This window comes from Dipodomys ordii, unplaced genomic scaffold, assembly GCF_000151885.1.
Source record: "Dipodomys ordii isolate 6190 unplaced genomic scaffold, Dord_2.0 Scaffold20, whole genome shotgun sequence".
Classification (NCBI taxonomy): Eukaryota; Metazoa; Chordata; class Mammalia; order Rodentia; family Heteromyidae; genus Dipodomys; species Dipodomys ordii.
The window spans coordinates 13,555,891-13,583,249 of record NW_012267236.1 but is presented as its reverse complement, the minus strand read 5'-3'; the positions used below and the strand labels follow the sequence as shown (position 1 = coordinate 13,583,249).

At 35.5% G+C, this 27,359-nt stretch overlaps 1 protein-coding gene across 4 annotated transcripts in view; it reads right to left on the bottom strand.

Moving 5' to 3' along the window:
• Ldah (lipid droplet associated hydrolase) overlaps positions 1-27,359 on the bottom strand; it is a 90,683-nt gene that overhangs the window by 31,768 nt on the left and 31,556 nt on the right. For all 4 annotated transcript variants that reach the window (XM_013013746.1, XM_013013745.1, XM_013013744.1 and 1 more), the window contains exon 5: positions 3,043-3,277. In XM_013013746.1, the coding sequence (XP_012869200.1) occupies positions 3,043-3,277 (235 nt within the window). The remainder of the gene's footprint in view (positions 1-3,042; positions 3,278-27,359) is intronic.

Here is a 27,359-nt window from a genome sequence, read left to right as displayed (position 1 = left end):
CACTTCTCTTCAATCTAGTATTAGAATGCCTAGCTACAACAATAAGACAAGATGCAAACATAAAAGGGATCCAAATAGGGAAAGATGAAGTAAAATTCTCCCTCTTTGCAGATGACATAATTTTGTATTTAAAGAATTCCACGGACTCCATTCCCAAAATACTCAAGATGATTCAAAACTTTGGCAAAGGAGCAGGGTATAAAATTAACCCTCAAAAATCAATAGCTTTTCTGTAAGCAACAATGAGAAAAGCGTGGCTGAAATCAGGAAGGCAACTCCATTCGTAATAGCGCCACAAAAAATAAAATACCTAGGACCTAACCAAAGAGGTAAAGTACTTCTATGATGAAACCTTTAAAAACTTGGAAAAGGAAATCAAAATAGAACTTAGTGGCAAAAACTCCCATGCTCCTGGATTGGAAAGATCAATATCATGAAAATGGCAATACTTCCCAAGGCTATCTACAAATTCAATGCAATACCTATCAATATTCCAACCTCATTCTTCAAGGAAATAGAAGAGGCAATCCAAAAATTCATATGGAACAATAAAAGACCCCGAATAGCAAAAACGATCCTTAACAGAAAGAACAGTGCTGGAGGAATATCAATACCAAATTTCAAACTCTACTACAAAGCCATTGTAATCAAAACAGCTTGGTACTAGCACAAGAACAGACCTCAGGACCAATAGAATAGAATTGAAAGCCCAGAAATGAACCTACAGACATATAGCCATCTAATCTTCGATAAGGGAGCTAAAAAAATAGAATGGAAGAAAGACAGCCTCTTCAGTAAATGGTGCTGGCAAAATTGGTTAATCACTTGTAGAAAACTAAAGCTAGATCCTTTTGTATACCCTGCACCAAAATCAACTCCAAATGGATCAAAGACCTCAGAGTCAAAGCAGACACTCTGAAAACATTACAGGATGGAATAGGAGAAACCCTAGGTCTCCTTGGCACAGGCTGAAATTTTCTTAATAGAGACCCAGAAACACAACAAATCAAAGAAAGGTTGGACAAATGGGAATGCATGAAATTGCAGAGCTTCTGCATGGCAAAGGACATAGCTAGCAAGATCAATAGAAAGCCCACGGATTGGGAGAAGATCTTCACTAGCCATACAGCAGACAAGGGTCTCATATCTAAAATATACCTGGAACTCAAAAAATTAAATCCCCCAACAACAAGTCCTCAAAGAAACAACTGCCCAATAAATAAGTGGGCTAAAGACTTAAAGAGAGACTTCTCTGAAGAGGAAGGAAGGATGGCCAATAGACATATGAAGAAATGCTCAACCTCCCTAGTCATAAAAGAAATGCAAATCAAAACAACATTGAGATACCACCTCACCCCAGTTAGAATGGCTATAATCAAGAACTCTAATTAAAAAACAGATGCTGGAGGGGATGTGGACAGAAGGGAACCCTATTGCATTGTTGGTGGGAATGTAAACTTGTTCAGCCACTTTGGAAAGCAGTATGTATGGAGGTTCCTCAAAAGACTCCACATAGAGCTCCCCTATGACCCAGCAATCCCACTTTTGGGCATTTACCCAAATGATCACAAACAAGACCATACTAAAGCTACCAGCACAACTATGTTTACTGCAGCATTATTTACCATAGCTAAGATATGGAACCAAACCAGATGCCCCTCAGTAGATCAATGGATCAAGAAAATGTGGTATATATACACAATGGAATTTTGTGCCTCCATCAGAAAGAATGACATTGCCCCATTTTTTAGGAATAGGAAAGACATGGAAAAAATTATATTAAGTGAAGTAAGCCAGGCCCAAAGAAACGTAAGTCCCTTAGCAGAAAAGGTCAGATAAGTTAATGTTAGGTGAAATGAACCCCAAGATAAGTATTCAAATGTTTTTTCTTTCCTGCGATTGTTTCTAATATATTTATAAGATGATTTCTTTGTTGCTTTGTATGTCCCTCCCCCACGGTATAACCCCCGCTTTCATTGTATTTGAGGCTGGTATAATTTGTAGAGGGGAAGGGCAAAAACAAACCATTTAAATAGGGATACAGGTGGACCCATTGCAACAAGAGATGCATAAGTCCTTACATGGAAAAAAAGAACTTTGGGCTGGGAAGGTGGCTCAGTGGTAGAGCACTTGCCTTGCATGCATGAGACCCTGGGTTCGATTCCTCAGCACCACATAAGCAGAAAAAGCCAGAAGTGGTGCTGTGGCTCAAGTGGTAAAGTGCTCGCCTTGAGCTGAAGAGCTGAGGGACAGCGCCCAGGCCCCAGAGTTCAGGCCCCATGACTGGCAAAAAAAAGAAAAAAGAAAAAAAGAACTTTACAACTTTGGCCTGGCGGGGGTGGGGGGTGGGAGGGGGTGGGATGGGAAGGGATGGGAAGGAGAAACAAAGGAAGAGGCAACAATGCTTGATAAGAAATGTACTCATTACCTTGCCCATGTAATTGTAACCACTCTGTATGGTATTTTCACAATAAAACATTAAAAAAAATAAAGTTCCAAAAATACTTCCTTGCACATTCAGAAAATATATTCAGCAAAGCACCCAATTTTAAAATATATTACAATGGTGATTATTTATTCATTTTTTAAAATGCAGACTCCTCCAAAAATTACTTAAAGGAGAAATAATGGGCCTGATTTTCTCAGGCTGTTTTTGCAAAATGGTTTTCTGTATGGGTTTCAGACCTGCTGTACACTATCCACTGAATACTTCTCTCCATGTTTGCAGTGGAGTGGAAAATAAGAAGCGTAAGATTAAAAGAAAGCTAGCTATCATTCAATTTTGAATTTTCTTTATTTCTAGTCTTAAACTTTTGGAGGAAAAAAATTCAGCAATGGCTTGCTGGGATTTTATCAACTGTCTGAGCTTATTCTGCTACTATTTCCTTATATAACTTGATGGGTGGGGTTGAAATAGATGGAGGATGGGAGAATGATGAAAGGGATGAAACTGATCAAGATGCATTGCACACATAAAATAATACGTTAAACAAACGTTTCTGCCTAATTATTCAAAGATTTTTTTGATCATCTTTTGCTTACCGAAGCAGAACGGCTGTAATATTTCTTGTGGCAAACATTCACGCTTCATGTTCATGAGATGAAGGCTCATTTTGATCACCAAGGACTTGATTATCTCAGGACACAGTTTAAGTACAAAGTAGCCAGGAACGTAGAATACATAGCGAAGCCAGCACAATATTGGAGTGGCAATCCTACCATTGGGTGACTCAGATAATCGTTCAATTGTTGGGAACAGCAGAAAGGTGTGAAAGACCTACAATAAAGAAACATACTTTGATGAGATGTTTTCTTAGGGGATATGCCACTTTATTGTTTTCCTATATTCTACTGACAACTGGGTTTTAAACTATATCTACAGAATAAGGAGAATCACCATTAACTACCCTCTCATTCCATAGAGCATGAGGATGATATTTGCTATATTGGAGCTAATTTTTAGGAAGAAGAACTCTTAGATTATGACAAAAAAAACTCATGATTCCTTGAAGGATTGCTAAAAACACAATCAATGTACTACTTTACTAGTTATACCAGTTCAACTACTGATGATACCAGGAGCAAACAGAGCCATATGAAACACTCCATCACCAACCCAGCATTGCTTTTGCCAGTGGTTCTTAGTTCACTTCTGAAAAGCTGTTCTACTCCTTAATTCTACCAGCAAGAGTCATCTTTTAACATCTTGCAACAATGGTTTGATCTTAATAAAGTGCTACCTAGATATAAGGAAATGAAGTATTTCTACCTACATAGGAAAATGTTTAAAGAGAAAAATATTGGTTCAACACAATCTGTTAAGATAGTACAATATATATTTTAACAAACTGACAGAAGAAAAAGCATCAGCAAAACCATTTAAAGTCTAACATTACTTACCATATTATTATTTTGAAGTTAATATATACAAACAAGTTCTATGGGGATGAGAAAAGTCAAAATAGTTAAACATAACTGCTATTAATAATCTAAGTGGAATAGATGAATAACACGAAAAGATTGCAGAACAGGAAATGAGACTGAATATGTTTTTATCTTTTCTAAAAGACACATTTCAAAATGTTAAGTATAGCACACATAAAGTAAAGTATATAAAGTATAAGTATGATGTAACAACTAACTATAAAATGAGGTTAGATGAGAGAGGAGTGAAATAGTCAGAAGTTCTGCTTGTATATCTGTTCATTACAATTCTTCTCTGCTCATAGGTGAAGTAACCATTCCTTCCTATCAATATTTGTCATCTCAATGATATACCGACTTCCTTATTTTGTTTCACACCAAAACTTATTTTCTTCCGTGTGTGTGTGTGTGTGTGTGTGTGTGTGTGTGTGTGTGTGTGTGTCCTGGGGCTTGAACTCAGGGCTTAGGCACTATTCCTGAACTTTTAGGCTCAAGGCTAGCACTCTACTATGGTAGCACTCTAGGACAGCTCCACTTCTGGATTTTTGGTGGTTAACTGGGGATAAGATTCTCATAGACCCCACGACCGACAAATAAAAAAAAGATTCTCATAGACTTTTCTGTCCTTGTGGGCTTTGGACTGTGATGCTCAGATCTTAGCCTCCAGAATAGCTAGGATTACAGGTGTGAGTCACCAGTGCCCAGCTAATTCTTGTTGATGAATCTCATGAAAATATAATCATACCACATGCTTTTGTGGTTTTACTTCTTTCATTAAACTTTGTAAGATTTATCTATGTTGCATACCTATTTATCTTTGCTACAGCATATAGCATAGGATATACCAGAAGTTGTTTTACTGATACTTGATTTGTATCCAAATTTTATGCAGACCTGAATTTCTGATCTATATTATTTTCCCTCTAAAGAACTTTAGTCATTTCTTGGAGGGCAGATACTGACAACAAATTACTTCAATATTTATTTGTTTTAGAAAGTCTTTGTTTTTCTTCACTTTTGAAGGATTTCACAGGGCACAGAATTACTAGTTTTTTCTTTCTTTTCGCCACATTAAATGTTTCACTCTAATCTGTTTGCATGGTTTCTGAGAACTGTTCCTTTGTTCTTTCTCTTTAAGGAACTTGTTTCTCTCCTCTGGCTTATTTCATCAGAATGTTCAGTTTTGATTTCTTATAGTTAAAAAAATGATGTCATTCTTATTTGTGCTTATATGTATATATGGTCAATGAGCACATCAATTTGCATGAGAAAGACAGAGGAATGTTCTTTTTTTTTTATTGTGAAAATGCCATACAGAGAGGTTACAATTACATGGGCAAGGTAATGAGTACATTTCTTATCAAGCATTGTTGCCTCCTCCTTTGTTTCACCTTCCCATCCCTTCCCATTTCCCCCCCAACCCTTCCGCCCTCCCCTTCCCCCATCCTCCCACCCCTGGCCAAAGTTGTAAAGCTCGTTTTTTCCAATCTAATGTCTTGTACATCTCATTGTTGCAATGGGTACACCTGTAACCCTATTTAAACAATTTGTTTTTTCCCTTCCCCTCCACAAATTATACCAACATCAAATACAGTGAAAACAGGGGTTATACCATGGGGGAGGGACATACAAAGCAACAAAAAAATCATCTTATCAATATGTTAGAAAAAAATCACAAGAGAGAAAAAAAATTTGAGTCCTTATCTTGTAGTTCATTTTGCCTAACATCAACTTATCTGACCTTTTCTGCTTGACTGCATTTCTTCATATGTCTATTGGCCATCCTTCCTTCCTCTTCAGAGAAGTCTCTCTTTAAGTCTTTAGCCCACTTATTTATTGGGCAGTTGTTTCTTTCAGGATTTGTTGTTGGGAGGATTTAATTTTTTGAGTTCCAGGTATATTTTAGATATGAGACCCTTGTCTGCTGTATGGCTAGTGAAGATCTTCTCCCAATCCGTGGGCTTTCTATTGATCTTGCTAGCTATGTCCTTTGCCATGCAGAAGCTCTGCAATTTCATGCATTCCCATTTGTCCAACCTTTCTTTGATTTGTTGTGTTTCTGGGTCTCTATTAAGAAAATTTCAGCCTGTGCCAAGGAGACCTAGGGTTTCTCCTATTCCATCCTGTAATGTTTTCAGAGTGTCTGCTTTGACTCTGAGGTCTTTGATCCATTTGGAGTTGATTTTGGTGTAGGGTTATACAAAAGGATCTAGCTTTAGTTTTCTACAAGTGATTAACCAATTTTGCCAGCACCATTTACTGAAGAGGCTGTCTTTCTTCCATTCTATTTTTTTAGCTCCCTTATCGAAGATTAGATGGCTATATGTCTGTAGGTTCATTTCTGGGCTTTCAATTCTATTCTATTGGTCCTGAGGTCTGTTCTTGTGCTAGTACCAAGCTGTTTTGATTACAATGGCTTTGTAGTAGAGTTTGAAATTTGGTATTGATATTCCTCCAGCACTGTTCTTTCTGTTAAGGATCGTTTTTGCTATTTGGGGTCTTTTATTGTTCCATATGAGTTTTTGCTATCTGGAGTCTTTTATTGTTCAATATGAATTTTTGGATTGCCTCTTCTATTTTCTTGAGGAATGAGGTTGGAATATTGATAGGTATCACATTGAATTTGTAGATGGCCTTGCAAAATATTGACATTTTCACGATATTGATCCTTCCTATCCAAGAGCAGGGGAGAATGTTTTTCTGGCTCCTTCCTCTGCAATGTATATTATTGATACTATTGTAAATATCAATTATGGTTTCTGCTTTTAGGTATGTGTTGTGATTTTTTTCTTGGTAGGTGGACACGATGTACCAGGTAAAAGTAACTGCTGTAAGTATGCCATCAGTAATAAGTGGCGAAGTGTGTGTAAAGGACATTCTACCGTCCTATGATGTCAGTTTTTATGAAACGTGTCTGTAGATTGTGAACTCAAATGTATTCCTCAGCATTTTTCTCCCTTCTTTGGTGGGATAGGATCCCTACAGTTGGATGGATTGGGTATTTTCTTTCTCCATTGTGGAAGGTTAAAGTTGACTGGAGTTGAATATTTCTCTTTCCCCAAGTCAGCTGGTCTCCGATTATATACCAGCAGGTTAAAAGCTAGTTGGTCTTGAGAGCAGGCCTTGTCTAGAAGGTACATAGTTCAAACAGTTCCTTTTTCTTGCTCCATTCCAAAAAAGAAGCACAAAGGATATTCTCCCCGCCCTCCCCTCCTGGATATTTATCATGAAAACCCAATTGAGCTCCTGGAGTTAAATCTTAAAAAACTGTATAGTTCCTATAATACTGAATCCTCTGGAACTTTTAACTCCCAGAGTTTTCCACAGTGAGCCTCCAGAACTTTGCTCATTATAGTTTGTATTTTTTCTACCGTGGTTTCCTGCCACAATTTTCCACTTGTGTATCTATGGTCTGGTAGCTGTGATCTTTTGTATTCCCCTGTCTCTCCAATATTTGGAAACACTGGTTTGCCTTATGTCTTCTTTCCTAAGAATCCAGGAAGAGTTGTTGGGTTTTGTGTCTGTTTAACTTGTTATTTTTTGTTAAGATGGGATGTCAACGTTTCCAAGGTCCTTATTGTGGTTACTGGAAACCAGAATTTCTATTAACGTTTTGGTACATGTGTATGTGTATATATTTTTATTGGCTACATCATCCTGAAGCAGCAATTCTGAGTCATACAGCATGCAGGTGTTCAGTTTTATCAGACAGTGCCAAATACTTTCCCAAAGTATTTGTTATCTATCTCTTCTATCAGTAAACCCTGTTTACCAACAGTGCACAAGATGTACAAAGGTTTCAATTTTTTCATACCTTCATCAAAATTCATTTTTTACTTTTTTAATAGTCATTCAAACATGTGTTTAGGTGACATAGCATTTGGTTTCCATTTGCATATCTGTAATTATTAATGATGCCAAGCACCTTTTTGTATACTTGGGGCCACTGTTTATCTTCTTTGAAGAAATAAAGGTCCATTTAAGTTCCTTGCTCATTTTTAAATTGGGCTCAGTCATTTATAGATAAAGCCTGTTGTCTTAAAAGAAACTGCTTTCTAACATGAAATCACAGACATTACCTTTTTCCATTCAAAAAATTGTTTTTGTAAAAGTAGGTTAGATAATGCTAACTCTTATCTACAATGTAGGCTTAAGCTTCAGACTGTTACTATCAGCTGTGAGTCTGTTCTTTGATATCAGACATCAATTATGACTGCTTTAACATTTGTTTGGCTTCTGGTAGATGCTGTGCATACAGGTAGTGTCCTTCCTTCATCTTCTGTGATGAACAGCCTTTCTCCTTGTAATCTGCATACTGACATTTCCCAGATGTCACAGTTGATCAGACATTCCCCGCAATTCTGCCTTCAAGTCTCCTTAGTAGAGAACCTCATGTAGAATGAAACCTGTAGAGGACTTTTTTCTTTCTAGTCTTCTTGTTTTTCCTTAGTCATATCTCCAGGCTGAGTGCTCAGCCATTTCCTGTATTTTTCCTTTTCTCTTAAAAATAACAAATATTTTAGTTGTTTCTTTTTTGATTACTATAATTTGACCTCCATTGGGTCTTCTTCTGTCATGTAACTAAGAGCATACATGTTCTTAAAACACCTGTATGACTTTGATGATTTGTAAAAAGCATTCTTTGTGAAGAGGGAGCAAGTGTTCTCAGATAGTCTTAAAGTGGCAAATTTTCAACAACAGATCGCAAATGCTTCTAATGTGTTTTTTGAATAAATGCAGTTTTAGCTATAATGTAAAAATGAGATCCTCTTTTTTCTAAAATTTTCTCAAGTATAAAGCAGAGGCAGAGTCATTGGATGAACCTGACTCTCTTAATAAAGGCTTTATGCAACATCAATTGGTAGTTGTAATACAGATAGTAAAGGTTCCTGAATGTTGTAAATAACAGGCTCTAGATTCCTTACTCACAGCTAGTTGCTTGTACTGCCACGGGCTTATACAAAGCTTATACACAAAGGGTCACACAAAGTTATGGGGCCTATGTGAAGTTTGGTTGGACAAAAACATCAATAAGGAATCATCCTTTCTGGATGCCATTTTCAGATCAAAGCATCAAACACAGACAGAAGAGGACATGAGATTAGAACTTTTTATGATGTTTTGTCATCTTCTTTCCCCAATTCTAGCCTCACAAAGGAATATACTATTTCTGATTCAGCAGTAATCACTACAGTGTTGAGAACACATGAAAGGCAGGAAAAAGTGTATCAAAAATGATAAAAAGCTAATCTTTCAGCTTGGGCTAATGGGGAAGCCTTGTAGGCCACAGTTTGCAGTCACCTCAGGGTCATGGGCAGCCAATGATATTCTTTAGAAATCTCTGGAAGAGAGCAGTGTTTTTGGCTTTCACACTTAGGTCCATAATCTACCTGAAGCCCATTTCATTATATGAGATGAAATATGGATGTAATTTAATTTTTTTCCCATATGGAAATCCAATCATCCCAGCATGATGAACTGCATCAGCGGCCCTCTCCCTGTTTTTCTCAAGTGACACTTCTGTTGTAAATCCTGTGTATGTGTGAATGGACATATGTTGGGGCTTTCTAATCTGTCCTACTGGTCGACTTTTCTAACGTTATACCAAGAGTACAATGTCTTATTTAATTAAGGCTTCATAATATAAGGTAAGTTAAATCCCATCTTCTTTATCTTCAAGAATGTTTAGGTATTTTTGGCTCTCTGCATCTGTGTAAATATTTTAGAATTAGCTACCTAAGTCCCAAACACATCTTGTTGAGATTTTGACTGGTACTGTACAACATTTAGTTATATCTTTATAATATTGAATCTAATAGTCTATGAAAACAGAACTGTTTTTCCTTTATTGTAAATATTTATTAATTTCTCTATAAGACATTTTGTGCATTTAACCTGGTCACTCTGCCCCATCTTTGTCACTCATCACTTCTAATGTTATTGCAAAGAATATACATATATATATATATATATATATATATATATATATTTTTTTTTTTTTTTTTTTTTTTTTTTTGGTCAGCCGTGGGGCTTGAACTCCCTGGGCCCTGTCCCTCATCTCTTCAGCTCAAGGCTAGCACACTATCAGTTGAGCCACAGCGCCACTTCCATCTTTTTCTGTTTATGTAGTGCTGAGGAATCAAACCCAGGGCCTCAGGCAGGCAAGGCAAGCACTCTAGCACTGAGTCACAGTCCCAGTCCCTGCAAAGAATACTTAAGAATTTATTTTCTAAGTGGGTGTTGCTGATACATAAAATACAAATATGTATTTGCATATTGATTTTGTGCCCAGTAACTTACTAAAGTCTCTTATTAGGTCTAGTAAATTGTCTATAGATTCCTTAGGATTTTCTAAGTATATGCTCCCATCCCACATATAATGACACTATTGTTCTTTCTTTGAAAATCTTGTGTCTTTTATTTCTTTTCCTTACTGAATTGGCCCAAACCTAAAGTAAAATATTAAATATTTGCAGTTCTTGCTCTTAATCTTAAAAGAAAAACAATTCAGTGCCATCATCTGAATTAGTCAAAATAAAGCATATATGAAAGTTTTATTTTTTTTCTCTACTCGTTCTTTTTCTTTTCTTTTTGAGACAGTCTTGCTATTTAGCACAGGTTGGCCTTGAACTCATGATGTAGCCCAGAATGTTCTTAAACTCACAATTTTTCTGCCTCACTTTGTGTGTGTGTGTGAGAGAGAGAGAGAATTTGAAAGTTATAACCTTTTACATTCTCCTTCCTTCCTTCCCTTTTTTCTTTCTTTCCTTCCTTTTCTTTCTTTCTTCTCTTTCTCCTTCCTTCCTTCCTTCCTCCCTCCCTCCCTTCCCTTCCCTTTCCTTCCATCCTTCCTTCCTTCCTTTCTTCCTTCTCCTTCCTTCCTTTCCTTCCTTCCTTCCTTCCTTTCCTTCCTTCCTCTCTTTTGCTTGCTTGCTTTCTCTTTGCCAGTCCTGGGACTTGAACTGAGGGTCTGGATATTGTCCCTGAGCCTCTTTGTATTCAAAGCTAGCACTCTATCAGTTGAGCCACAGCACCACTTCTGGCTTTTTTTTTTTTTTTCTGGAGATAGAAGTCTCATGACTTCCCTAACCTGAGATCCTCAGATTTCAGCCTCCTGAGTAGCTAGGATTACAGGAGTAAGCCACTGGTGCCCAGCTCTCACTTTCTGAATTTCTATCCCTTATCTAATCCTATAATTTTTGTTTTTGTCTAGTACATTAAATATATTATTACCTACAGTAATGGCTAACATTTTCTATTAAATCTAAAATACAAATTTCACATTTTCATTCTGGGCCTTAAAAAAAATCTTCCTATTTCTTCTTGTCTCTCACCATATTTTTATATAAAGACATAAATAAAAAAACACAAAATGCATTCGTCTCAATAGATGTAGAAAAATAATCTAATGAAAATTCAACATTCTTTCATGATTAAAAAAATCAACGAATTAAGCACAGAAGAAATGTAACCTATTCTAAATTCTATTTATGACAATCTTACTGCTAGTGGGATATACCATAGTGAAAAGCTGAGAACTTTTTCTCTGAGAAACAAGCCAAGAATGTCCAGTCTCACTACTACGCAGCATAGTATACTACTCAGCATTAGACAAGAGAGAGAATCAAAAGATAGCACGTTAGAAACAAACAAGGAAAGTTGTTCTTGTTTGCATGGAAGATTGCTGTATGTATAAAAATATAAACAAATATATAAAAAAACAAACCAAACAAACAAACCCACACCCTAATAAATGAATTCAATAAAGTTGTAGGATTAAAAAAAATCAGATATCAATGGACAGAAATCAAGAAAACAATTCCAATTTTAATATCTGTCTAAAATGAAATTAAACACTTAAGAATGAATTTAATCAAGAAAGTGAAGACCAGTACACTGCAAGTTATAAACTTGATGAAATAAAGTGAAGGCTGGGTGCTGGCTCATACTTATAAGCCTAGCTCCTGAGGAGGCTGAGATCAGAGGACCAAGGTTCCAACCCAGCCCAGGCAGAAAAGTCCTTGAGAGTCTTATCTCCAATTAACCACCAGAAAGCCAGAATAGCACAGTGGCTCCAAGAGCTACATAGAGCTAGGCTACCCTTGAGAGAAAAAGCTCTTAGGCCCTGAGTTCAAACCCCATGACCAATACCCCCATCCCTCAAAAGCAGCAGAATGCAAGGAAATGGAAAGATACTCAATTTTTTAAATTGGAAGATCGAATACTTTAAAATGTGCATATTCCTCAATGCAATCTATAAATTCAATGCAATCTCTATCAGAACTCCAAAGACATTTTTCGAATAAAGTAAAACCCTGAAAGTGTATATAAAGCCACAGCCAACGACATCATACCAACTGACTTGAAGCAAAATATGCTGCAAAAGAACAGCAATCAAAACAACATGATAATGGCATAAAAAACAGATTCACAGACCAATGGAACCATAAAGAATCCCTTCCCCCATGCATTTTCACTCAATATATTTTCAACAAAGGTTCAAAGAATACACAAGGGGAAAAAGACTGCCTCTTCAATAAATGGTATGGGGACTACTAGTCCTCCCTATACAGAATAATGAAATTATACCCTTACCTCATACTATAAACAAATAACAAATGTAAGGCCTTAAAAACAAGACCTAAAACTATAAAACCACTAGAAGAAAACAAGAGAAAAGCTTGCTGAAATCAGTGTAGGCAATGACTTTCTTTAGATATGATCTCCAAAGCAGGAGCCACAAAAGCAAAAAGATATTCAAAGAATTGCATTAAACTGCAAAACTCCTTTATAGCCAAGGAAATGATCAACAAAAATGAATGCAAAAAAGAATATAATGAACCATCAATAAACTGAGAAAATATTTGCAAATTATATATCTGATAAGAAGTTAATATAAAAATATGTAAGAAATTAAAAATCCTTAAAAGCAAGAAAAGAAATAACTAAGCTAAAACTTAGGCAACGGATTTGAATAAGCATTACTTACACAAGTCTACCAAGTACATAAGAAAATATACAATATCATTAATCATCAATGAAATTTAAAAACTCTAAGACATATTACCTCAAACCCATTAAGATGATTATTATAAAAAAGAAAATGTAAGTCTGGGTAAATATGCAGAGAAAACCAACTGCATTTATATATTATTGTAGATTACAGAAAATACTGTAGCAAAATGCTTCAACAGGAAAATTAAACTAAATGATATCTTACTATATTGCTTATGAATGTAGACATATATGTTAAATACACTACAAATGTATTAAGTGGGAAAGTTAAAAATAAATGTTTTTTTCTTGGTAAATTTGTAGTTAACTGGGATAATCAATTAATGAAAACAATCTGCTTTTCAAGAAACTTGATCATTTCTTTAGTCTTGTATGGTAAGCATTATTCATTTTAGTTTCCAGTTTATTCACTCCAAAATGATATACTTCCTTATGTTTGTTAATGTCCTTCAAAGACTTAAGGAATTTAAAAGGTTAATTCACTTACTATCAAACTAAAAGTACCACAAAGATTCCATACTAGTTATGTAACTCATAGTACATTGGAACTTCAGACTGATCAAATCAGCTGGCAGAAACAGGAAGCAATCCATTACTTTTATAAATGATCCCTTACTGTGACCCATGTTAAAACAAAATTGCATGCAAGGGAAACTAAACATACGCAACCATGGGTTATATTTGGTTGATCTATATCAATAACTAATTGAGAATTAAAGTGCACTCTGAAATCATGGGAATGGACCAAAACAATAAGGAAGTTCTAATATTTTCTCTGAAAGCCTCACTGCTTCCCCAAAATATAAGAAAACCAAAAACTGTTTATTATAACTAATACTTAGTTGATGGGACAGGGTTTCTTCTTTTGCCACAGGAGAACAATTTTTATCTGCTGGGTGAAGCATATTCTCCCTAGATACCATAATGATACTTTCAATGAAATTTATAGTCTAAATTTAAAAAGGTAAGTCAAAATAATAGGAATTAAAAAATAAATTCTTTATAGTGAAACAAACTGGCAAAAAAATCACTCAGGTCAAGGAAGTATACCTAATTTTATAACACAGCTGTGCAGAGAAGGTTTCCAAATCTATATATATGACAAAACATTTTCTTATGTTACTGTCTCATTAAAGAAAGAGCTTCCAGGCCAACCAAATCATTCTGCTCTAGGAAAATATTTTCACATATTTCACATTTTCATTTGAAATCTACCACAGTCAGCTTTTGATAATAAAGCATGAGCAGCACAGCAAAGTAAATATGCACATTGGGACTTTATATATTGGCTACATTTGTAAGGATTAGTGACAGTATTCTGGTATTTATTTTCCTTGAATTTATTATTTTTATTAGTCATTCTTTAGAAAATAAGTTAAGAAACAATTTGAGGTATGACTACAGGTAAAGAGTCTGATGCTCAAGTGTGGTTTGTGTGCAATATTTTAAATAAGTAGGATTTATTTATTTTCTCATGGTGCCTGAAATTAACATTAAAGAGAGCAAATCTAAAACATCCTTCATGAACTTCATCATTTAGACAGCTACCACAGATGCATCCATTTTCTTAGGAGAGCAACAGTATTATCTTCTATGTTACAACTAAGTGAAGCCATGACAAACAGTACTTTTATACTGTCAGACGAAGAGCACCACCACTACCCTCTTATTTGTTTATTAAGTCAGCCCACTGGGTGTAGTAATGGCAGTGTGCTTTCCTGTTCTACAAGAAGAAAGCTTATATAGCACATAGTTTTTCTTTTTATATAATTTGCCAACATTATTAAGGCATATCTTAGTCAATGTGAAATATAACCCAATTGCCTTGAATGATAAAGTAGAGATCTAGAAATAATCATTGCTTCACTTGTCTCTTTCCCATAAGGTCATGTTTTCCTGTCCTTAGATCAGACTGGAAATGCAGGTTTGTTAAAGTTATTTCTATAACTATGGGGCTTATAAACTGCCATTGCATTTTCACCTTAGAGAGTATGTTTTTTGAGATATTATACTCTGTATTTAAACTTTCATAAGTCAGAAAGACAGGAGTATGTTCCACAGTAGGGAAGTACATAAATACTAATAAAATTATTGACAGAGAGATGAACCTAAGCCACCAAAGTGTGGCTTTTTAAACCACTTTTTAACCATTAAACAGGCTATACACAAAGTAATTTTTTGTAATAATTATTGCTTGGAGAAATAACTTCCTTACAGTTGAAACAATGACTACTGTTATTGTTAGACATGCGTCAGTATTTACAAGTACCTCATGTAATTTAGCTTCAGAAATAAATATCTTCATATCCTAATAAGTAAAGCATAAGATTTTCCAGCCAGAAATTACTAAGACAATATTATGCTATTTCAGTAAGCTTTGGTTAAGATGGTATAACCTCATTTACCATTTTTTATTCATGTGAATTATATTCAGACTGGGGAAAAAGATTTGTCTGTACTTTACCTGAATGTAAAAAACAAAAACAAATTTATATATATTTCAGTGACACATCAAGGTAGCTAATTACAAGGAGTGCTTGCAGAGATCTTTATATAACTTATACAAGTATTTGAAATTTAGTTCAAAACCAGCTTATAGCTCCATTCTTCTCAAGTTTTTATCATTGTATATCTCTCACATTTATTTTACTTTGAATGTTAAGTAATCTTTTCCTCCATGCCAAATTCCTTAGAATTCACTTTTGAATCTTTCTGATTCAGAACTACCTTAGTGATTCTTAAATTCACTCTGAAAATAATTCTCACAGGCTCATTGCAGATATTCTTCACACATTTTAATCTCTTATTAAGCAGGTAGCTTCAGAATGCAGTTTGTGGTGATAACAGCAAACCTACCTTAATGTCTATGGCTACAATATTCTCACATTAAATATTAAAGCTTTTGGCCTATTAGGCCCTTTTCATGTTTCCAATGGCAAATCAAAACTGAATGTGAAAGATAGTTTTGTTGACCAAAAAATTCCTGTTGCAAGTACTCTGAACTTGAAACTATAGTACTATGTCTCTGTCATGAAGCCAGAAAACACCAATTGTTTAGCAATGGTACTAAGACTGTTTTAAATTAGAAACCTAAATCTTTAAAAACTTAGGGCCAAATGAAGAGTTATGACTAGGAGAAAGAATCATGAATATATTATTTCTATTGGTTGTTTATGTGCTTGTTCAGATAAATTAGGTACTTAAAACGTGCCATATGCTACACTGTATTGTGTATTGGAGATACCACAGTGAACAGGACTGTCTCTGCTTTCAGACAACTTAAAATTAGGAGAGATATGTATGACAGTGGGAGACTACAACTTGAAAATACAAGCAGTTAACATAGGCAAAGGTTAGGTTCAAGTAACTGAGAAGTGCATACATTTCCAAAGTAGCCTAGATAATGAAACAGGCGTGGATTTGCCTTGTTTAATTCAGGAAAAGCAAAGCTGTATTTTCTTCCTCACAGGTCTCTGGAGGGGGTGTTCCTCTTCTCAGGGACTCCCAAATACCTCAGCTTTATGAAGCATATCTCGAGGGTGCCTAATCTCAGGCTTAGCACTAACTTGCCTTAGTGTGCGAACCCTCGCACATCCTCCTTGCATAGTTGAAGTCTCAGCTTTTACAAAGCTTAGGGAAAGGACAACTGCCTCTGGGCTCTCACCTCTTCTGACAGGACTGGACAACACTCCTGACAGCCTATAAGGTATTGCTACCAGCTTTGAAAAAAGACTACTTGGTTCATTAAACTATTAAACTAGTTCACTAACTAAAATCAATCAAAATGTCCCTGGTATTCAAAAATGCTACATGATTTTTAGCTATCTCTAAAAAACAATCTAATCAACTTATTGATCTTGGATAGTTGGTAAGTTGTTTAGTATTGATATTTTGTAAATATATACAGAGAAAGTTTACACTAAGATAGTAAATTTGGCGCTATTAAATCAAAGCAAACTGCTTTTGAAAGAATTTAAGCTCCATTTGTGTTTTGAAGGTAAAAAGCATTTTATTTGCAGCATTGTGCAACCTATATGAAAAGATTCTCTGAATTATAGGTTCTACTATAATTAGTCATGTAATAAAAGATGTACATTCTCTTAGGAAAAGTATACTGTGAGTACTTCTAGTTAGTGTTCTACACATCACTATAAAATACAGGATATGAGATTTTATATTGAGGTAAAAATGTTTCCTTCCTTGAAAACAAATCACTCCAAAGCAAGAAGAACATGAAACAAACAACTTCCATCTCTAATAAATCTAGAAGACATCTATAACAACAATCTACCATATATATTCTCTCAATCTTATGAGGGTAAATGACCCTAAAAAGTTCCACATATAAGCATATCCTATTGAACTCAGAGCCAGGCACTGTCCCTAAGCTTTCTCACTCAAAACTGACACTCTACCACATGAGCCACACCCCTACTTCTAGCTTTTTTTTTTTTTTTTTGGTGGTTAATTGGAGATAAAAGTCTCACAGATATTTCCTGCCCAGCTGGCTTTGAACCACAATCCTCAGATCTCAGCCTCCTAAGTAGCTAGGATTACAGGTGTGAGCCATAGATGCTCAGCTTTAAAAATTACCATTCTTTTGTCAATTTCAGAGAGAAAACTGTACTTTAGATCCTAAACATATATCTTTGAAATCCACTAAAAGACTGACAAAATCACTTCAGAGATGAACAATTATCCTAGCTGGATCGTAACATTACATGAGTGGTTTGGTGATACACACATGAGTGGTTTGGTGATGCAGGGGGTGAGGTGTGTGTGTGGGGGGGCAGGAGTGGGGGGAGAGAGCATGGGTATAACTCAGTATGTAGGAACTCAGTGTGTGTGTGTGTGTGTGTGTGTGTGTGCAGGACTTGGGGGAGAGAGCATGGGTATAACTCAGTATGTAGGAATTCACTCTGGTGATATAAATGGAATTTTTGGCCCTTCCAGACTTAACTATTTCTATAATTGTCTTCTTAGGAGAAGCCTGATCACTACACTAACATTTGAGATTCTTGACAAAAGAGATGACTTGTTTCTAATCATTACACAGGGGAGCCAGAAGTCCATGTCATTAATAAGTCTAGCTTATGCAGAGAGATCTCCACATAACAAATTTAATATATACCTTAAATGTAAAAAAGAACCAAGAGGTTAACAAACTTAAGAGTAAAATTCCTAACATGAAAGACAGAGAAAAACTAACCAAAAAAAATGGAATGAAATTCAAAGGAAAAGACAATGAAGGAACAAACAAAATTATAATTTGTTTAGAAATAAGGAACTATTACATTAATAATGAGCATGATAAATGAGACAGTAAGGCAATATTTCTTAAATATTAAAAATAACTGTTCAATTAAAGAAGTCAATGAAAACTTTGGAAGATTAGGAGTGGAAAAAATCCCACTGAAATCACAGAGACGAGCAAGTAGAAAGAAAATTAATTAGCTGAATCCAGGAAAACTAGAGCTCTACTAAGTGAATTCCAGGAAGAAAAGCCATAGAGAAAGCAGGAAGGGAACCTAACAGAAATGATGCACGACCATTTCCTGGTAAGCCAGATGGATAAGTCTTCACACTGTAAAACCACTCAATGTCAAGGATAGTGTAGCTGTTTCCAATAAGGGCTGCAATAAGGCACCACAATTACATGGTTCCAAGAAACAGAAATTTATTTGCTTGGATTTGAGGGCAAATAAGTCTTTCTGGGCTGAAATTGATATATTAGTAGGGCTATAGTGTCAGGAAGCTACTTACTCCTAAAGCCTAAGAAAAATGAAAATAAAGTCCATGTAACCTATTATAAACAATAAAACAATAAAATATGGATAGCAGATGAGAGAGAATTACCAATAGCAGACCAGAGATGTCAATCTATTTTCAGAAGCTGGAGAGTAGACAGAAAAAGACCATTTATAGAACTTTTAAGGCGGGAGGATACTCACTGAGGTATCAAGCTGAAAATCTTTCATTTCCCCTACTCTTCAAGTTGCTAAATCCAATGGTCAATTCACAGTCCATACTTAACCTAAAGTATATGACATTCTTATCCATACACTTACTGTTATAACTTGATTTTCTTCTCACTTCTCTGACTTGCCCATTTCAATCTCTTTTGATAGTAATACCTCAGACTTATTTATTTTTTTTTAAAGAAAGTAACTCTGCACTTTCAATTGGGATGTCTAAATACCACTTCAGCTGTAGTATTCCAAATCTAAATTTATGACATTTCTCAAAGTGAATCCATCCAAATTTCCTTAGCTCACCTGATGGTCACTCATCTATCTTGTTGCTCAGCCTTCAACTTGATAGCCAGCCTGATTCCTTCTTTTCTCTCATAGTCCATATTTAATCAACTAAGAAATTCAATGGCTTCCACTTCAACACTTCTGCCCCCTCTCCCTCCCCCTTCCCGTCCCCCCACCACAATTAGAACACCTTTTTTAAAAAATGAACTGTTATCTTTATGATCCAATACATATGTATGCTATCATCTTTCACATGAATTACTGCAACAACTGGCTTTCCACTCTTTTCTCTTTATCCATTCTAAACACAACAGCAAGAATATTTCTTTAAAAATCAGACTAAGGATGTAGCTCAGTGTCAGAGCACTTGCCTAGCCTACACAAATCCCTTGGTTCCAACCTCAACACTAAAAACAACAACAACAAACAAACAAACAAACCTAGGTAAGGTATTGCTTTCCTACTTAGAGCAAAGTCTTTTAGACAACTCTCCTGTCCATTATTTCCTACTCTACTTTTCTCCAACCACTTGGCCTTCATGCTATTCCTCAAACAGACTTCTGGCCTTCAACCTTTGTAATACCCATTTCTGCTGCTTAGAATCTCTGTCCCTGTGAGAATCACATAGTTAATTCTACCTCCTATAAACCACTTCTCAATTAGGCCTACTTATTATCTTATTATCTTAAAAACAGGGTCAGATTGAAGGGGTTCCTGCTGGCCAATTTCCCCATCCATGTAATCAATTGCGATAGTAATTCACATATCTTTAATGAATCAAACAAGTCCATGCTGACAAGTAATCACATACACGCATAAAAAGGTCAAAAATTTGAAAGTAGAAATTTTTTGATTACAGAAGACTGAGTGCCAAGTGGGATATATGGAGAGAGTATTATGGTTGGAAACCCATTTTTGCAACCAACATGGCAAAGATTAGATAGGAAAGGATAAATGTTAAATATGGAAAACATCTTTGGAAAATTTTTTGGCAAAGACTGAGTTATTGCTTATAATCTTAAAAATGACCCATTACATATTGTTTGTTATTTGCTAAAACAAGGTAGCAACTATTCAGTGGAGTTGACTGGGTGTTCAGTAACATCACCAATGAAGATAAGCTTTGTGTAGCACACTTACATGTACAACCCTGAGAAGGCCACAGCATCACCTACACGGCACTGTGTCCAAGGATATACAATCCCAATCTATGATAAGGGAACATGAGACAAACAGGAGATTCAGAATAATATTTTTGGTCTTTGTCTTTTTAAAGGAATTGTGTTCCTTAAAATGTTAGTTTGTGAAGAAACAGTTTACGAAGATGATTCAGACCAAAGGAGAATAGAGATTGATAATCTAATGCAATACTTGATTCCAGACTGGGTTCTCTGGTGGAATAGGAAAAATAGGGCATTAGTGGGTGAAACCACACAACAGGAATATGGTAAGTAGACTAGGCATTACACACCATTATGAAATTTACTGAAGTTGACAACTACATAGTGGTTAAAGAGACTCTCTTGTCTTAAAAACTATACATTTAAGGATGTATGTAGGGATATTCAGAATATTTAAGTTAACCTCAAAACAGAATGACACCTGCACATGCACATACATAGTAAAAATAAAGCAAATGAGGTAAAATATTAAAAACAAGTAAATCTGGGTAAAGAACATATGTTCCTTACTTTCTTGTTCTTTGTGTTCTTCCAATGTGTTTTGCTTCTTTCATTTTATTTTTGCCTTCAAATGGTTTTACAATGGGGTTATAATTTAACATGCCCATTTATTTGTCCAGTGCATATTGCTCAGCCACCCCTTCCATGATCAATTTTTGCAATCTTATTTGAAATAACTTCCAAGGAAAATGATAAAAAAGAACTTACAGTCCACCACTGCCCTCTATCCATCAGCCAAGGCACTTTCAATTCCTTGCTCTACTTTTTTTTTTTTAATTTACTTTTCCCCCCTATTTAAAAAAAATATCACCTTTGAGAGTACTAATTTATACACTTTTATGCTTATTTCCACCTCCTCTTAGTAGACTGTAAACCCTGCAAAGCTATGGTAGTCTTCCTGTTTTGTTCACAGATGTGTTCAAGTCCCTCATAGGGGTGCACTAAACAGTTACGGCACAGAGGAATCTAAATTAATGGAAGATTTGCTGAAAGGTAGCTAGTTAACCAGGATACCGGCCTTACCTAGTAACCCCACACAACATCTCTGCAACCTCAGTACAGTCTTGACAGTTTACTCTGTATAGGAATGGAAGGAAAGAGGTTCTGGACGTGGACATATTAGGATGTGAAAGAGGCTGGAGGAAAGTGAATCATATGAAAAAGCGGGCAAGAGAAAACCGAACACTGAATGTGAGACTTTCACATGCAACATCAACCCTGTGGACTATGTGCTTCAAGTATACTGCTCTCAGGGAAGAATGCTGAAGATTCTCCCTGACCCCCTTGGAGAATCACAATGGCTCCAGAAAAACATATACAGAGATAGTATATGTAGAAAATACTAGACACAAAAATATCATGGTACCTATGCTTGGGACTGTGCTGCTTTTTTTATTTTTTTGCATTAATTTTTGATTATAACAGATTAACAAACAGGAAAATGAATTCAGAAATGAGATAAAGCAAGACAAAATTCTCCAATTTTGCTAAGACAGATACACAAATTAAAGGTTACTACAAAAAAGACAAGAAATTCATTGGATATGATTTGCACGAATGCTGAAATTAAAAGTTTAATTAGATTATATTAATTAGAACATAAAGCTGGAGAAAATACCACGTTTCTCATCATATAGAACTGAAAAAGAAAAGAGCTGGACAATGGAAAAGAAACTATGAACAAAACTATTTCTGAAAAATGTAACAATAATGAGAACAAAAGAAAAGAAACACGTGAATATGAATACTTACATAGTAAATATACCATTTCCAGATAAAAAAGTGTAAGCAGTCTAAGAAATATCATTCTAAAATATAATATTGGGGATAAAGTGAAGATTCTAAACTTTCCTGTGAATAATTCTCATATAAAGAATGACACACTTCTCAGTATCACAGCTGGCAGGACTTAAAGCCAGGCAACAGCTGGTAATGGTGCGCAAAGGGAGAGGGGAGAGGACTACCTTGCTGCACTGTAGTCTTCCTGTCAGGAACACTGGAAAAGTGGGGTAAATACAAAAATCTCCTTGAAGAGCAGAGGAAACTGAAGAAAAATATTTTGGGAAAAATGAAACACAAAGAGGAGTACTATAAATGGTTTTTCCTTGTTATTTACTGATTTGTGGGCAGCAGTTAAGAGTCTCAGAAGCCAGAGGTTTCTGAAAATATTGAAGGAGAAGGTGTTTTAGGCTTTCAGTGGGACTATGGGCTTCAGTCTTTATATATCAGTATACCTCCCAATACCTAACAATATTACTTCTTCCTAACCAAATACAAATAGACTGAGCAGGCCTGGAATGTGAGATCTAGAAGTGACCACATTTTATTCTTGTGAAGCATCTTCCATTTAGTGCCTGCTAGGCTTTTTCCACTTCAGGGGTTTTTTTTTTTTTTTGAGTGGGTGGGTAGGTGGGGTAACATTGCGTATTGTTCACAGATTTTCCACACAAGAAAAAAGTGAGCTTTTATAAAAGAAGCTCTTACATGGGTAACCATAGTAGAGAACTTTTTCCTTTTGAAAGATCACACTCAGATTTTCATCTCCACAAACAGATCTAGAAAGCTTCAGGGTAGAATAAACAATACCCACAAAAAGGGAAGTTCCACAATTGCTGTTCAGCTGTCTCTACTTTCCTGCTCCCAGTTATCTCTACTGTAACAGTTATGCTCCACCCACTGAAACAACGTGAATTTGCTCTTGTTTGAACAAAGTTTACATGTGGAAAGATGCAAAGGTATATTTTCCAGACCTGTAGTCTTCCAATCACTGGGAAATTTACAAATAAGGTACTCTGCCATAGCAATACCCATGAATGGTATTGTTGGATCACAGGGTAGTTCTGTAGTCATTTTTTTGAAGAATCTCCCAACTGTCTTCCATAGTGATTTTACTAGTTTATATTCCACCAACAGTGCATTAAGATTCCTTCCCCTCCTCACTCCCCATGTCCATACCAGTATCTGTTGTCTGTAATCTGGATGATGGCCATTCTAACTGGGGTGAGAGGGAGACGGAATCTCAGTAATGTTTTGATTTGCATTTTGGTGAAAGAGATGGGGCATTTCTAGAATTTTTAAAGTTAATTTTCTTTTTCTGTGAAGAACTACATTGGATTTTGATAAGGATTGCATGGAATCTAGATTATTTTTAGTAGTATGGCCATTTTCATACTAATTCTGCTTACAAACATGCCAGGTCTTTAAATCTGGTGTTTTCTTCAAGGTCTTACAGTTTTCATTGTAGAGTTCTTTCATCAAATTAGTTTTCTATTAGAGGTCTGTATTTAAAATAATATAGGTGCTCATATCTATAAACTTTTCTCTTAGCATTGCTTTCATTATATCCCAAAGGTTCTGTTAGGTTGTGTTTTCATTTTTATTATATTTTAGGAACTTTTTGATTTCCCCCCTTATTTCTTCAATAACCTGCATTCAACAATGTGTTGTTCAGTCTCCATGTGTTTGAATGTTTTCTGTAGTTTCTTTTGAAGATGATTCTAGTTTTATGACACTAAGGACTAAATAGCACCCCTCACTTAGAGGGGGCTATTTCAATTTACATTAAATATAAAACAGAGATGAGGTACTTAGACATTTTCTCTGACCTAAGCAAAGAAAACTCAAGGGATAAGTTATTTGGTCTTAATGACCCATATAAAAGAAAATACAAGCCAGGTGGCTCCTGACTCATGCCTGTAGCCCTAGCTACTTAGGAGCTGAGATCTGAAGATAGTGGTTTGAAGCCAGCCTTGGCAGGAAAGTCCAGGAAACTGTTATCTCTAATTAAATGCCAAAAGGTCATGGCTCAAGTGGTAGAATGCTAGCCCTATGCACAAAGCTCATGGACAACACATAAGCCCAGAATTCAAGCCTCAGAGACTGGCATGCACACGCACACACACACACACACACACACACACACACACACACACACGCACACACACATACACACACACAGGCACATGCATACACACACACACAGGAAAATCATATAAAAGTATAATCTCAATCTAGTATTTACAGTGCTTATCCAAATGTAGGAAAGACAGGTGTTGAAAAAGGGAGTGTAGGAATATGAAATAATGCATAAAAGGCAACTAATTTTTCAGAAATTTTGACCTGTTGGGTTTATCTGGGTTGGGCACAAAATGAAATGAAATATAAAATAAAAATATAAATATAATAAAATAAATATAATATACATATAAATTATATATAAGTATATAATAAATATAAAAAACCTGTATAAAGTAATGAACTATAAAACAACCTAAACTATAAACTAAACTATAAAACAAAATAAACTGTAATGAGATCTAACTATACTTTTCCTTTAGGTGATTCCACATATCAAGAAGCCATGTGCTTGATAAAAAAAAGCAGTTTGTGGTACAAAGTCTGTTAGGTTTCTCTAAACACTAATTTTTAATTTACTTTTTTACCTCTAAAATTTGCAAATGCCTTAACTTTTATGATTAGGAAAAAAAAACACCAGAGAATGATCTTGCAAATCAATCCCAAAAATACATTTTGGGAACAAAGAAAATCTAGATATGAACTATAATTGATGATATTGAAGAATCATCATTAGCTTTGATGGGTATGATAATGATATGGTAATTATATAAGAGAATATTCTTTAAGACACCATGAAGTAAAATGGGTCTAATATAGGCATTATAATGCAAGTATTTAAAAAATATTTAAGGAAAAAGCAAAGATAAGAAAAGCTTATTAGCTATGCTCTTCTGGATAATGTGCTTTTGGGAGATTCCTTTCATGTTTATTTTTATTTCTCTCAAAATCTTCATAATAGAAATTTAAACTGTCATATAAATGTCTCTTCTTTTCCCTAATAGCATACACAGCTAAATGTCTCACTGAGATGGTTTTCGACTGAGTATAATTTTAAACTCTTTAAATTCCCTTAGGCTATGCCTAAAATTCCTATCCTTAAACTAAACCAGGCCCAAATTAATTGAAGGCTCACACCCACTGATGTATGACATCCATCAACTGGATACTATTTTCACTAGTTACAAGGCCATGGACATTAGAATTTGTTGGAATGTGAAGGAGAACTGTAAAGCACAGGACTGAAAATTTTCACACAGAAGAGTAGATATTATTTACATCAGTTTCAACTGATGGACCTGATACCTTGCTGTTTAAATCTCAGAACTTAAGACTTCAAAGATATGAGAATGAAATACTATACACTACCATCCCAAATTTTATACAGATAACTCAAGAGAATGAGTTAAAATAAATCATGGAGGTGCAATTGCTCTTAACAAGCTGGAAGTTTTGTGCTGTAGACAAGGTCATAGGTGAAAAGAGCTTCAGTACATTCATACAGAAAAGACCACAGAACTTGATTAGTATTGTTTCCTACTTCCAAGGGAAGACAGCTGATGTTACAGAAAGAGCCAGGACAAATTTAATTGTCCACAGCTTTTTAGATGCACTCTATGTCTCAAGCTTTCAAAATGCTTAGTTCAGTGGTTCTCATGCTTGATCAAGCACCAGGATTGCTGATTGGTGGGCAACATTCCTCAGAGCTTCCATTCCACCATTGTGGTGGGGCCTCACAATGTGCACTTCATATGTATATGTGTGCATGTGCTGGTACTAAGGCTTGAACTCAGGGCCTGGGAACTACCCCTCAGCCTTTTCTGCTCAAGGCTGGCATGCTACACTTGAGCCATACCTCCACTTCCAGCTTTTTGCTGTTTAACTGGAGATAAAAGTATGACATTTTCTGTCAGAACTAGCTTCAAATCATGATCATCAGATCTCAGGCTCCTGACTAGCTAGGATTATAGGTATGAGCTACTGGTACATGATAGAATATGCACTTCTAAAAGTATTCCAGGTGACAGAGATACTGCTTTGAGAAATACTGGCTTTGATATCAATGTCTAGCACCATTTGTTATACTATTCATAACTATTCTTTGAATAGGAAGAGATAGTGACAAAATGCATTAGTTGGTACAAAGCTTTCTCGAGCCACTAGTCACTTCACCTCATTGCCATATCTATCCCTTTAAACACAACTCATTAACTTGCAAGGGTTGAGAGGATAAGAAAAGCTTTCTCTACTTGACAGTATATCATGGATATACAAACATTAAAATGGCTTAATGGTTAAACTTGAAGTGTTAAAAAATTCTCAGATGAAATGCATTAGATAAAGCACTAAGTATTAACATGCATGAAGAATGTTCTATTATAAACCCCTGTTTTCACTTTCTTTCAGCTTTCCAAAAAAATTAGCCTTTTGTGGTGAAATTTTCCATGCTTGGTTTCAGCCCAAAGGTGATTTTTTTGTGTGTAGACTTTGAGAAAATATATTAAATAGTTTTTGAGTTATGAAAAGATGAAAAAGCCCACATAATTTTTCCACTTTGAAAGCAATTTCAAGATTCTTAAAAATATTCAGATAACTAAAAATGGCTGAAGTTGAAAAGTTGAAACTTTCCATGTGTCTAATTTTCAGCAAGGTATTCTCCAAGATAATTCTAAAAAGGGTATGTGTGTGCACAAACATAAACAGATACACATATAAAAATGCTTAAGTCACCATATTCAATACCAAAAATTTTTTTTTAGAGGTTTACTATTTTCTGAAATGGAGTCTTCCAAAAATCAGAGTAGTCAGTTACCAACTGCCTAGCCTTTGTAGTTTTCATCCACCAGGATTCATTAAGTTATTCTGATTTCCATTTCTACCTTTGGCCCAAGCTTCAATGCCAGCTCTCTGTCTTCTATGTTTCCCAGCACTCACACATTCTCTCATTTCTCCAACTTTCTCCAAACACTCTTCAAAGTATTCCCTCTGATGTATCTGAAGAACCCAAGTATGCAAGAAACAGCAATAGAAATCTTAAATTTAGGGCGAATTGGATTTAGTGATTTCTGGTTTTTTTGGTACCATTACTGTGGCTTGTACTTAGGGCCTGGGTATTGTCCCTTTGCTT